At 48.0% G+C, this 13580-nt stretch overlaps 1 protein-coding gene across 2 annotated transcripts in view; it reads right to left on the reverse strand.

The window, feature by feature from the left end:
- Positions 1-13580, reverse strand: part of EYA2 (EYA transcriptional coactivator and phosphatase 2) — a 264886-nt gene that overhangs the window by 72329 nt on the left and 178977 nt on the right. For both annotated transcript variants that reach the window (XM_072735719.1, XM_072735720.1), the window contains one exon: positions 10286-10369. In XM_072735719.1, coding sequence (XP_072591820.1) covers positions 10286-10369 — 84 coding nt within the window. The remainder of the gene's footprint in view (positions 1-10285; positions 10370-13580) is intronic.

The following is a 13580-nucleotide window of genomic DNA, read 5'->3' on the forward strand; positions in this document are numbered from 1 at the left end:
CGCGCCCTGGGCCAAAGGCAGGCATTAAACCGCTGAGCCACCCAGGGATCCTCTGGATGACTCTTTTTTTTTAAAGATTTTATTTATATGTTCATGAGAAAGAGAGAGAGGGGCAGAGACATAGGCAGAGGGAGAAGCAGGCTCTCCATGGGGAACCTGATGCGGGACTCGATCCCAGGACCCCGGGATCACAACCTGAGCCAGAGGCAGACGCTCAACCACTGAGCCACCCAGGGATCCCCCTCAAATCTAAATATTTTAAATAAGTCAGGGGGCACTATTTAGAGCATCTCTACAGAATTCTTATAAAAGGAATCTTCATCCATCTGAATTTTGAATTGCTGTATTTAAAATGTGGGGCTATATCTGGCTGTTCTGAATGCCCATTGGTCATATTTGCAATGGTTTCATGTCACTGTCATCCTTCAGGGGCCAGAGGTGCCACCTCCTCCAAAATACAGTGACATTTTGATTTCAGTCCTTGGAGCTCTAAATGTCATCAGGACCATGACTTTGGTGCAAGTCACCTTTCCTTCTTCTAACAACTTAGATTTACAAGTGTATGTTGAAGATAAAGGATTTTTAAAAAATTTAAATTCAATTTGCCAACATATAGCATAACACCCAGTGCCCATCCCATCAAGTGCCGTCCTTGGTGTCCATCGCCCAGTCACCCCATTCCTCCTCCTCCCCGAGACTCTGTATTTCTAGCAGCTCCCCACAGATGCTGGTGCCCAGGATGCACTTCAGGAGGGCTTATGTTATGGGTTCTGACACTGAGGAGTTCCCATTTTTGTGATTGGGAGGAAGTCTGAACATCCAGACCTCGTTGCAGTCTTAGTCTGGGGCTCCCCGGAAGCAGCCCCCAGGCCTAGGCTTTGGGTGTCAGCAGTTCACGGGGAGGAGACCCCAGGGAAGCTCTGGTGGCTGAGCAAGGAAGTGGGGGCGGGGGAAGGAAGTCAATGAGGTCAATGAGCAGGTGACTGCTGTGCACAACTGGGGACATCTGGGAGACTGCGAGGAACACCCCAGAGTGTCACAGGTCCCAGCAGAGGGAGGCCGTCATGCCCACAGGAGTGGGGAGGGCTTCGGGGACAGGGTGGAGTGCTGCCAGCACCCCTCTAGTGAGAGTTCCATCCCAGCCACTCCATAATGATGATGGTGATGGGATCCCGTTGCCAAGCAACCCCAGCGAGAAATGAGCCACTGCAGTGGTGCTCTGGCCAGCGCCGTGGTGCTTGGAGCCATCGACAGGGCATTTAGGCCTAGGCAGGAAGGGCAGAGAGCGGACACGGGGTGAGGAGCGCTGCTTCCCTTCCAGTTGCTGGAAGAGGGGAGGAGTGCTGGTGGCAGGGGTTTGCACCACCCCAACACAACAGAGCCCCCAGCAAACAGAATCCCGGGATATGTGCCTGAGGGGAAGGCGACAGCCCACATTCCTCAGAGGACACCAAAGGCCCGGCCTAGAACTACCTGACAAGGCTGAGAGGTCGCTGGGGGGAACTGGGGGCCAATCCTCTCTGCCCCTGCATATCGCACACGCTCTGGGCACCAGCTGGCATTGGTGGGTCACAAATATGTGTTTCTGGGGACAAAGAGCACCACACAGGAGTGGAAGGGCTTGGCACCCAGGTGGCACATGTAACCCTCTGTTCCAGGGAGTGAGGGGGGTGAGGTGCACCTGGGGGCACGTGTCCTGTCCCCACTCTTTGGAAACTCAGGCCTGGCGTTACTAGACCTCCCCGGTCTTTAAGAGAAGTGAGGCATCCAGATTTTTATGTAAAATAGCCAGGTTTAAAAATACTGGCAGGGTGCCTGGGTGGCTCAGTCATTTGAGTGTCTGACTCTTGGTTTTGGCTCAGGTCACCATCTCAGGGTGGTGGGATCGAGCCCCACATCGGGCTCTGTGGTGGGCATGGAATCTGCTTAGGATTTTCTCTCTCCCTCTGCCCCTCGCCCCCGCACGCATGTGTGCGCGCGCTCTCTCTCTCTCAAAAAACAAACAAACAAACAAAAAAACAAAACAAAACAAAACAAAACCAACAACAAAAAACTCATTGGCAATGAATTGAGAATTTAAGGAAATGCAGGGGGCTAGACTAAACCTGTCTTTATGCCAGATTTGGCCCTGCACTGCCAGTGTTAAACCTCGAATCTTTTTTTCTGATGAGCAGGGCATGGCTCTTTAAAAGGTGCCACAGAAGGAAACCCTGGATGGGATTCTGCTCAGGCAGGCATCAAGGGCCACGTGGTTCCGGCCTAGGTTCTCCACATGCCGGAATGTCCCTGGCCCCTGGCCTGCCTAGAGGGGCCACTTGCTCAATGCTCCATGGCCTTCGCGGAGCCCCTGCTGTGGGCCAAGCTCTGGGTGAGGCCAGGTCAGGCTGGCACCCAGCATCGTGGCCCCGGAGAGATGCTGACGAGCCCCTGTCTTGTCATGTGTGTGGACATCTGTTCCCTTGAGGGCAGGCACCCTGGAATCTCAATTCTGCAGTGCTTGCAATCGCTTGCATTTACAACTCCCTGCCTGCAAACTATTTATTTATTTGCTTATTTAACAAATATTTGTCAGGCAGATGTGCCAGGTGCTGCTGGATGCCAGGGGACAAAGCTATGAACGCATCAGACCCAGTCCCTGCATTCTTGGAGCTCAGGGTCAAGTAGAAGGGTTCCCCTCCAGTGGGTTTTCATTTCTACCCTGAGAACATTCACATGGATCGCTGGGGATACAGTTTAGATGCACGGTTGAGAGCAGTAGGCCACACCTTGGCTTTCATCCCTTCCAAACTGGGTGACTCAGCCACTTTTGAGTGTCGGTTTCTCCAGAAATGGGGGTAAGAGGACAGCCATGCCTTACAGGTTTGTGGTGGGGATGCGATGAGAGCGAACACTTCAAGCTCAAGCGCTCCCTGAAGGATGCTTGTTGCTGCCATGTCTGTGAGGGTGGGAACTGAGGGGTCCTGGGTGTCCTTTTCGTGGGGAGGGTGGAGAAGGTAAACATGGAATTCAGAGCAGCCATTAGACACAGGGTTTCTCAGCTGCAGCACTACGTACATTTGGGGTCAGATAACTCTCTGCGGTGGGGGCAACCTGTGCATTGTGGGATGTTTCACAGCAGCCCTGGCCTCCACCCACTGGATGCCAGTAGCACCCCTCTAAGTTGTGACAACCAATAATGGTTGTGACATTGCCAAATGGCTGTTGGGGGACAAGTCACCTCCAGTTGAGGACCAGTGAGTCAGACCCTGGATGTATGGCCACGTGGAAGGATCTAAAACCAGAGCTGAAGGAGAAAAGTGAGAAACACTGGGTGTTTAAACAATGCCGTTCGTATCTGTGACAGAAATGCACACAAAAAAACAGCATATATTTCACAGGAAAACAAACAGAATCTACAGCATTAAACTATGGGGAGGGGAGGAGGAAGATCCAAATGGGTCTAAAAGGAAACGCACAGCACACCCCCATGAAATGAGAGGAGCTTCGTGTGCACAAAGAGTATGAATAACTCAACGTCTGCATGTGAGGTCCAACTTAAAAAATAATAGCGCTCACAGCAGAGTACTTGGCATATAGCGCATCGTGCAAAAAAAATAGGATAATTTGTTCAAGAGAATTCGCTAGTTGGCAATAGGGAGGCCAACAGGTCAGGTCTCTTCAGAGGAAGATCCTGGATGGAAAACAGGACTTCTCTGTAGCCCAGTGTGGACTCGTGTTGCACTCTTTATCTGTGGTTGATTCTGTCTTTAAAATATATCCAGACTGCCACACTGCTCACCACTCCACCTCTACCACCCTGCTCCAAACAAACACCATCTTTCAGCTGGACCTTTGCAGTAGTCTGCTCACTGGTCTCCCTGCTTCCAATCTTGCTCCCCTGTGGTCTGCTCTCCTCAGGGGAACAGCCAGAGGGATTCTTTCGAAATAGAACTCAGACCCTGTCCTTCCTCTACTCCAGCCCCCGTGGCTCCCACTTCAGAGTCAAAGCCTGGTGAGTTATTACTCTCCTCCTTGCTTGCTCTGCTCCAACCATGTCAGCTTCCTAAAATCCACCAGGCAACTTCTGCCTCCGGGGCTTTGCGCTTGCTTTTCCCTCTGCTCCTCTGTCAAATATCCGTTCCTCTACTTCCTTTAAGTCTTTACTCAACATTCAGCTTCTCCATAAGGCCTCCTTCCCTGGCTGTCTTTTCTCAAATTTAATTTCAATCCCTGTCCCCGGAAATACTTCAAATACTTCGAAGAACACCATCCACAAAGCAAAAGACAACCCACCGAATGGGGAAAAAATATTTGCAAATCACATATCTGCCATTGCAAAAGACTGCAGATCACATATACATCCAAAATATATAAAGAACTCTTAGAGGTCAACAAGAAAAAGACCTACAGATTAAGAAGTGGACAAAGGATCTGAAGAAATATTTCTCTAAAGAGGATACTACCAATGGCCAATGAGCACACAAAAACATCATTAGTCAACATAATTAGTCATTAAGGACGTACGACTCAAAACCACCACTTCACATCCACTGGGAGAACTATAACCAAAGACATACTAACAAGTGTTGGTGAGGAAGTGGAGAAATTGGAACCCTTACCTACTACGTAGGGGAGCGTCACATGATGCAACTGCTCTGGAGAGCAGTCTGGCAGTTTGTCAAAATGTTAAACCCGGAGTTACCATATGACCCGGCAATTCCACTCCAGGTACACACCTAAGAGAACTGAAGACAGATGTCCATGCAAAAGCTCATCCTCGATGTACGCAGCATTATTCGTAACAGCCCGAAGCCTAGCAGCCCCTCAGTTCACGAAGGGACAGGCAAAGTGGAGTCCAGTCCATACAAGGGAGAATCCCACGGCAATGAGAAGGGACGGAGGGGTGGTATTCTCTACAGCGTGGATGGATCTCGAAAACAGCAGGCTAAGTGAAAGGGGCAGGTCACAAAAGACCACATATTGTATGATTTATTTTATAATAAATGTCTAGAAGAGACAAATCTCTGGAGGCCAAAAGTAGATTTGTAGTTTGCCAGGGCCTGGGGGAGACAGGGAAGTGACTGCTTAAGGGCACAGGCTTTCCTTCTGGGGTGATGAAAACATCCTAAAATTAGACGGTGGTGATGGTTGCACAACTCTGCGAGATGCTAAACATCGCTGAATTGTACAGACTGGAACGTGCAGGTAGGGCATGGGGACTAGATCTCCAGAAAGCTGTTATTAAAAAGACACACACAGCTGGTCCCAGAGTTGACTTTCCAACGGATACTGAGCTGCCTGGAAAGCAAGGCACAAAGGGAGGAGTCGGGGGACTCACTGTGAACCCCTGGGCGGTGGGCTGCTGATTAATCCTTCTTAGAGTCCTCTCCTGGCCACAGGCAAAGAAAGGCTCCTGACCACCTTGCATTTGCCTAATCCGGGCTGGAAAAAAGTAGAGTTCAGGGACTGCTGGGAGCGGGGTGGGAGGAGGAGAGGTTAGGGAAGAGGCGGCGATTGCTGGCTGCTCCAGCTCTCCGGGGAATTTCTAATGGATCCACAAGATGAGGGGAGGTACAGCTACCAAGGGGTTGCTCTGGCGCTGAGCACCGGGTAGGAAGAGATGGAAAGGAAGTGGAGAGATGACAGCCTCGAGCAGCACATGCCTCTGATTGGGAACAGGAAGAGAGCCCAGTTTCTGTTTGAAAATTCAAACACTCTGTTTTGAATCATTCCTTAATCATTTTAGCTCTGTTGGTCTTATTTCCCTAAGTAAACAGCAAGTTACCCCTTTGGCTGGGACCACAATTGGTATGATTTCTGCTTCCTGGACAGTGCTCAATGCAGTGGCCACAGGCAAAGAGCCGCTGGGCGCTGGCATGGATGTACAGGCTGTCTCGGCCTTCAGAGCCCATTCTGGACCTCCGTGGTCCTCACCCTCTTCTGGAAAGAGCATTTCAGTTTCCTTTGGGAAACATCCGCCCCCCATTCTGTGCATTTGGTAGGGATGGAGCTGTTCTGCTCCTCTATTCTCTCTGGGCATCAGCTCTTGATCTGGGCTGGCTAATCAGAGCCACAGAGGTTGGGCCGATGAGATTCAAGCCTGAGAGTTGTGCTGGAATTCAGGAAGTAGGCCTTCTTTTTCAGCTGGGATTGCTGACAGGGAGTTGCTCTATGGAGAGAGTCAGCTGAGGGATACAGAAAGACCAAGCCCCGAGAACATTGCTTGTGCTCCTGGATCCAGCCCAACCTGAATTCCAGATTCCTCTGAGTGTTTCAATTATTATGATTCAACAAATACCCTTTATAGCTTAAACACTGCATGCTTCAAACTGACTCCTGCTTGATACCAGTAATTAATAATGAGCTCCACATAGCTGTAGGTTCTGGAAAAGCACAAAGAGGAAGAGTTGTGGGCCAAAAGTCAAGGCCACATATTTTTGTTCTATTATGAATACCTGGACTACATAACCCCCCGGTGCCTCAGTTACTCTGTCAGCAAGATGGGACTCATGCTCCTGTTCCTCTAGGTCCTCGATACTTCTCTGATTTCCAAGTTTATTGCTGTAGCCCAGACCTCTCTTTGGAGCTTCAGAACTACAAATACAATTGCCCTCTACGTTCTTCAACATTTTTCTCTTTCATTGTTCTTCGTCTTATTAGATGGTACTTTGCGCTAGGAAAACGCTAGCTGTCCAATATCCATTCTTCCTTTCTTTCTGAACTTTATTGGTGCACGTGATGAGACTGCATTTCCCAGACTCCCTTGCAGCTACCTGTGGCCATGTGATCAGGTTCCAGCCAATGGGATACGAATAGAAATGATACGTATAGGTTCTGTATCTGGCCCTTAGCAGAGAGGGGAAAAAAATAAAAAGGAAGTAAAATAAAAAGGAGTAAATTCTCCTTTTCCTGTTCCCTCTTCCCATTGAGTGGAATGTACCATGGGGGTGAGCTAGGTTTTATCTTGCCTATGAGGGCAACGGTCTAGGGATGACAGAGAACACATAGGGCCTTGGTGCCTGGTGCTGTGTAGCAGCCCTACTAGCTGGAGCTGCTCATGCCTGGACTGCTACGTGGAAGAAATAAACTGTCTTGCTTAAGCCATGGTTATTTTGGGTCTCCCTCGGGGTGGCTGGCTTTAGCAAATGAAAATAAAAAGCCCCCATTCCTTACCTAGGGGAGAACTGGAGGAGGGAGTGGTGAATTCTAGAATTGGAGTGAACATGGCACAGGGGACCTGGGATGCTCCAAGAGCTTCTCATCTCAGCTTTCCCTGGACATCCTGGGTGCTCACAGGCAGGCAAGTGAGCCTGAAATATGACTTTTACTCTCTCCTGGGTGATCTTACTCTCTCCGGGCCTCAGTTTCTCCTTCTGTACTATGGAGACTATTTGTGCATGTTGGTCTCCTAGGTCCTTCCAACTCCGGCCTTCAGTGGTTCTGAAATTCCAGCATAGATGTTGGCACTCAGATGCCAGTGGGGCCAGGAGGTTCCCATAAGTGGGTTAAACAGGCCAAGTAGGGGCTGTGGTTGGGCTGCACAGCAGACGCCCCCTCTAAGGAGGCTAGTCGCTACTCAGCTCCTGTTGATTGCTGCCACATGAGAATGTAGGATTGCCAGATTTTCTAATTTTTCAAGAAGAGTTGGAAATCTGGATTGTTTTGGTCTGTACAATCTCCTGATTTTTAAATGTTGGCGACAAATTCACATTTTTTCAAACACTCTAGGGGCCAAACAAAAATGTCTGCAGGCTGAATTTGGTCGGTGGCCACCAGCTAGGCATTTTTTGTTTTGATACTATTTTCCTTCCTTCCTTCCTTCGACAAATATTTATTTGGCGCCTTCTAAGTCGCAGGGGGCGGGGGAGACTGTTCTATGAACTGAGGATAAAGCAATGAACAAAACAGGGCAAAAAATGTGCCTGTCATCATGTAGCTTTCATTCTAGAGGATTGTTCTGACTTATTCATGCAACAAATATTTATTGAGCAATTCTGGCCCAGGCACATGTTCGCGGACCCTGCCCTGATGGTACATATAGCCTAGAAGGGAGGCAGACGGTGAGTGCATAATTATGCATGAAAAACACAGTAATAAGAAGAATTGCAATTTAGATAAAGGGGAGTGGTTAGCAAAGTCCTCTTGAAGGAAGCTAATGAGAACTGAAACTAAGATTTAATCTAGTGAAACAACATGCTAGAATGTTCCAGATTACAGCAGAGGCTTCCAGTGTGCCCCTTCCCCATTTCCCCTCAGCTGTTGCCATTCCTCTACATGCAGAGGCTTTCGATTGTTAGCACCATGCTCTAGGGCTTCCTTGGGGCCGGCGGGCAGTGCAGGGAGGTGATACTCTTAGTAGAGCCTTCAACCTATGACAGAAGGGAACTTGTGGGTAAATATCCCAGCACCCTCACTCATTCCAGGGTCAACTTGGGATGTATGTTCTAGAGTCTCCTGGGGGCCTCTGGTGGGACTGAGCCTCATCTGTAGGAGTAACTATTTATGCAACCTGTACTGGCCACCTCCTCTGCCCCTGCCTCACCTTCCTGCTCTGTGCCTGGTCCTTCCTGGGAGAAACCCAGCAGAGACGAGAGACAATGTGGCTGAGTCTGAGGGCAGAAAGCAATTTAGGATGAGTAGTGGGAAATGGGGCTGCAGAGTGGGGCGGGAGCCAGGTCATGAAGGGCCTTGGGGGGCTGGGGTTAGGGTTTGTCGACGAGGAAGCTGGTGACCATTTTCTAGAAAGGAAGTGGCACGATCGGGGCTTGTGTTGGAGGAAGACCCTTCTGGCAAAGAGGACTGACGCGGCTCAGGTGGCATGGGCTCAGAAAGGTGCCCTGGGCTTTGTGCCTGTCTTGAGGATGCCCACAGTTGGGTTTCTGGAACGGTGCTGACATAGACACAAAGACCATCCCCAAGATTACACAGCCCTACACAATCTACCAGAACCCAACTGTTCCGCTGTAGAACTTCAGAGTGGGCTATCTCTAAGGGCAGGCAGGGTGAAGGCATGCTTTCTTTAGGTGGGGGGGGGGGGGAAGGGAACTTAAGCGGGGTGGTTAGAAAACCCCAAACACACCCAGACCGAGTGGGCAACCCACTACTCTAGGCCCTTTGGGATGGCCCAACCTTTTGCAATGGCTGCCAAGTCCACTCTGGTGTTTTCAGCAGCTCTGACTCTGCCATCCTCTACCTAAGCTGTGCTCCATCCAAGAACGCACGCCGGATTTCCCGCAGGCACTGCTAGACATATTAACGGCATTCCTACGTGGCAAGAGATTTCTGCACCACCGACACCATTTTTATATTCTTTACAACATAATGGCAGATGATAAATCTATCCCACTAATTACACATCCAGCTTGTTATAACCCCCATAAAAAACACGAGCAGCTGGAAAAGCCATGAGGTGATGTCAAATCATATTTCTGGTCTCTAAACAGAAACAGAAATATTTTCCAGGCGCTGGTGAGTCTCATGGTTCCTACCCATGCGTGGAAGCAGCTGCCAGCAGGTCGCTCACCTCGGATGAGATGATGGCTCGCCTGTTCTCGAAAGCTCTGTCTCTCCACCCCCACCTGTCTCCCTGCAGAGATGGCATCCACATGTGGTCTGCTGGGGAGGCCACAGGGCCAAGGCCTAGAATCGGCAGGCCTTGGCTGCTAGCTGCCCGGTTCGTTTTTGCATTATTAAGGTGGGGTCCGTGTTGCCTGCCTTCACCACCCCGCAGCTGACAGCATTTGCCCAGAATTCTAACTGGACGGTTCTCCGGTATAACTTGATGATATGTTTGCAAAGCTGTGGCGAAGGTCCACGCCGGAGCCGAGAGAACGCCTCCCCCTCGTCTCAGAGAAACGGAAGGAAAATGGAATTCATCTGCCGGAGACACTAAGATAAACAACAGGGAACCAGAAAAATACTTTACCTCGTTTTTTAGCTAAGATTACTGGTTTTGGCCACAGTGCATCCTCGCCCTCTTAGGAGGGAGACAGCTGAAGCCTCTAAGCTTATATCCTACCAAGTGGATGCTGAACGCCTTGTGTGTTGGAAGAAAGGATGGGGGATGACAGGAGGGGAAGCTAATTAAATTTTCACATGTCGAGGAAAAATTTCATAGGAGTTCTCAAACCCAGACTGACCCAGAGGGGCAGCTTTAGTTGGAGAAGCCGTCTCATAAACTACCCCCACAATTCCCAGGACAAACCAGCTGGACAGATTGTCATGTTGAAAAAAAAGAGAGAGAGAGAGAGAGAGAGAGGGAGACACAGAGAGAGAGAGAGAGAGAAGAGACAAAATGGATTCTTACCTTCCCATATCTGGATGCAAAAGTCCCGGTGAGTAAGGAGTGAAAAATAATTATTGTCTCATCCAAATCCCACACGAACACACGCTGTGATGAAAGAGAGGAAGAGAATGGAGACAAATGGACTCGCTTGCATCTGACTTAATGTCTGCAGAAATTAATTCCCCGGGAGGAGAGAGAAATCTTGAAAAACATTATCTTTAAGTTATAAAACATGTGACTCACTGATGTGTCACTGGGTCCCCATCCAACCTCAGCTGTGTAAAGTGGATTCTGATGGCCAATTCTGGGCTCCTATCAACCCACAGATGCCAGAACCAAGAAGCCTGTTCTTGCCTTCCACATAAAAGCTCGAAAATGGAGGAGCCCAGTCCAAAAACAACAATAAAAATCATATAACTCATTGGGAAAAATGAAGTACTACCTTTTTTTTTTTTTTTTTTACATTCACCGCTCACCATAAACCCAACTGCTTCTAAATGCTCCTGTTTTTAACAATCCTGGGGATTACCTCCACAACTCTTAAGTAACATACTTATGCCTTCTTTACTTCCCAATTTGCTAACTTTAGACAATAGCTCTTGACTGAGTAATGCAAAAGATGAGGGTTTAGCTCCTGGTAATGTCCCTCATTTTTCCAGGACTTTGCATTTTTCACATATGTGAGGCCCTTTATTTCTAAGACCATCTACTTTGGACACTTTCCTCGGCTAAAACAGTAAATCCCCCATGGAAGATGATGGCTGCTGGCGTCCCCACCCCTTCCTCCACTCCCCCGGCTCCGATTTGAGCAGCGTTGTTAGCCTTACTTTGCGCTGCCAACACGGACAGACTTATTCGTGCATTTGGTTTCAGAGCTGCACTTCCATCTCCTGGGCTCTGTCTAGATGCTGCTTTTCAAAGCTGGTAACCAGTAAAGAGCACTCACATCTTGTGATTACCGTTCCCTGCAGAGCTCAGTAATGCTGGGATTTCCCTTCCTTCTCTGGGTGTCAGATGTCCTAACCTTAGAGCCACTTTTCAAGAGACAGTTCCTCCTATCGAGGTCACGTCCTTTCCTGCGCTCTTTCTCAGTTAAAATCATGCCATATCCCGGTGTGTCGATGTAGGAGCCATGTCCTGTCTGGAACAACTTTTTGTTTTTGCAGGAGTTTATTAATTTCTTTAATTCTTTTCTAGTTTCCAATGATGTGTCTTCATTAGAATCTCAAATTTGGCCACACCCTCCATATCAAAGCTGTTCCTCCTCGGTGACAGGATGTTCCAGTGTGGACTGGATCATCTTCAGGCTTGCTGCATAGCTAGCATCCTGAGATGTCCTTTTACTGCATTTCCAGATGAGATCCACTTTTCTTGGATCCCAAGTCTTTTTTTTTTTTTAAGATCTTATTTATTTATTTGAGAGAGAGAGAGAGTGAGAGAGTGAGCACAGGCACAAGGAGGGGAGGAGGGCAAGTAGGGAGGAGCAGAGGAGGAGAGAGAGGGACACGCAGACTGCGCTAAGTGCAGAGCCCAATGTGGGGCTTGATCCCAAGACTCCAAGACTGTGACCTGAGCTGAAACCAAGAGTTGGATGCTCAACCAACTGAGCCACCTAGGTGCCCCTCTCTTTGGTTTTCTTCCTGGTTTGCTTGAGCACATCTTTAAGCTGCTTCTTCTAAAATGATGCCTCGAAAATAGAATTCCTACATCGCTATCTTTATGTTGCTCTATGGTACCTCCGGGTACAGAATTCCAATTGGAAAATAATGTCCTCTAGATGTTTGAAAGCATTCCTCCATTGGCTTGTAGTGTCCGGTGTGACTGGTGACAAGTGTGATGTTTCATTGATCTTCAGTCCTTTGTAAGTTTTGCTTTTTTTTTCTCCTTTGGATACTTAGGATCTTTATATTTGCAATCTTCAAGTTCCAGGAGGATATACCTAGGTGTGATCTTTTTGCATTCATACTGTTCAGCACCTGGCATTTTCGATCTTCCTTCCTTCTTTCTTTTTTTTTTTTTCGATTTTATTTCTTTTTTTTTTTAAATTTTTATTTATTTATGATAGTCACACAGAGAGAGAGAGGCAGAGACACAGGCAGAGGGAGAAGCAGGCTCCATGCACCGGGAGCCCGACGTGGGATTCGATCCCGGGTCTCCAGGATCGCGCCCTGAGCCAAAGGCAGGCGCTAAGCCGCTGCACCACCTAGGGATCCCTCGATTTTATTTCTTTAAATGATTTCCTCCCACCGTTTCCACTGTTCTCTCTTGCTGGAATTCCTGACAGTCAAATTAGACTTTTTTGATCGATACTGCTTATACTTAAATACTTTCTATAGTTTTGTCTTTTTGATCTGTACTCTGGGAGGTTTCTTAAACATTTTCTCCTAATCCTTCTATTGAACTTCTGTCATTTAAAAATTTCCAGTGACTCTTACTTTGTCTCTGAATATTTCCTTCCCAAGAGCCTCCACTTCTTATTTTCTGGAGGCAAGAGCTTCTTGGATCCTTATAAGAAAGCCAAACAGAATTTTCCTATGTTCTTTTTTATTTCTTATATTCTATCATTTATCCTATTACCTTTTCTTGACCTAATTTTTCACATTGTTGGTTTTCCTCATTTTCCTGGTGATGACTGTTTTTAAGAGCAAAGGGCCCGACTGATTGTGTCTGTAGCTGGTGTAGGGGATGAGCGCCAAAGGCAGCTACTCAGTCTGCCATCTCGAATGGGCCACCCCTGAAAACTCTCTGGAGGTGAATGGCTCTACTTACACATAGGCCTTTGCCATGCCCTTAACAGTAAAGAGCAGGGTGGTCTGTAGGAGGAAAAGGTCAGTTAGTGCAGGGATTTTTCAAAGTAATCGGCAGATCTGAGTGTCATTTCATGAGTTTTTGGGTCTAATTATAGTTATGTGTGTGTATGTGCTGGGTCACAGTATTAAGTGTTGTTCTTATTATGAGTCATGGTAAAAAAAAGTTTGACAACTATTTTTTTTTAAAGATTTTATTTATTTATTCAGGAGAGACACACAGAGAGAGGCAGAAACATAGGCAGAGGGAGAAGCAGGCTCTCTGCAGGGAGCTCAATGTGGGACTCGATCCCAGGACCTGGGGATCATGCCCTGAGCTGAAGGCAGACGCTCAACCACTGGGCCACCCAGGTGCCCAACAACTACTGTTTTTAAGAAGGGCTTCCGGATTTCAATATTCTAAGTCCTAGTTTATCTGAACTAACTCAGCTGGATTAGTTAAACTTAGAAATTTTGGTAAAGGAATTTAAAAAAATCAGTGAATATTTTCAAATTGAATGCAGATTCCA

The sequence above is a fragment of the Vulpes vulpes genome, chromosome 14, assembly GCF_048418805.1.
Source record: "Vulpes vulpes isolate BD-2025 chromosome 14, VulVul3, whole genome shotgun sequence".
Lineage (NCBI taxonomy): Eukaryota > Metazoa > Chordata > Mammalia > Carnivora > Canidae > Vulpes > Vulpes vulpes.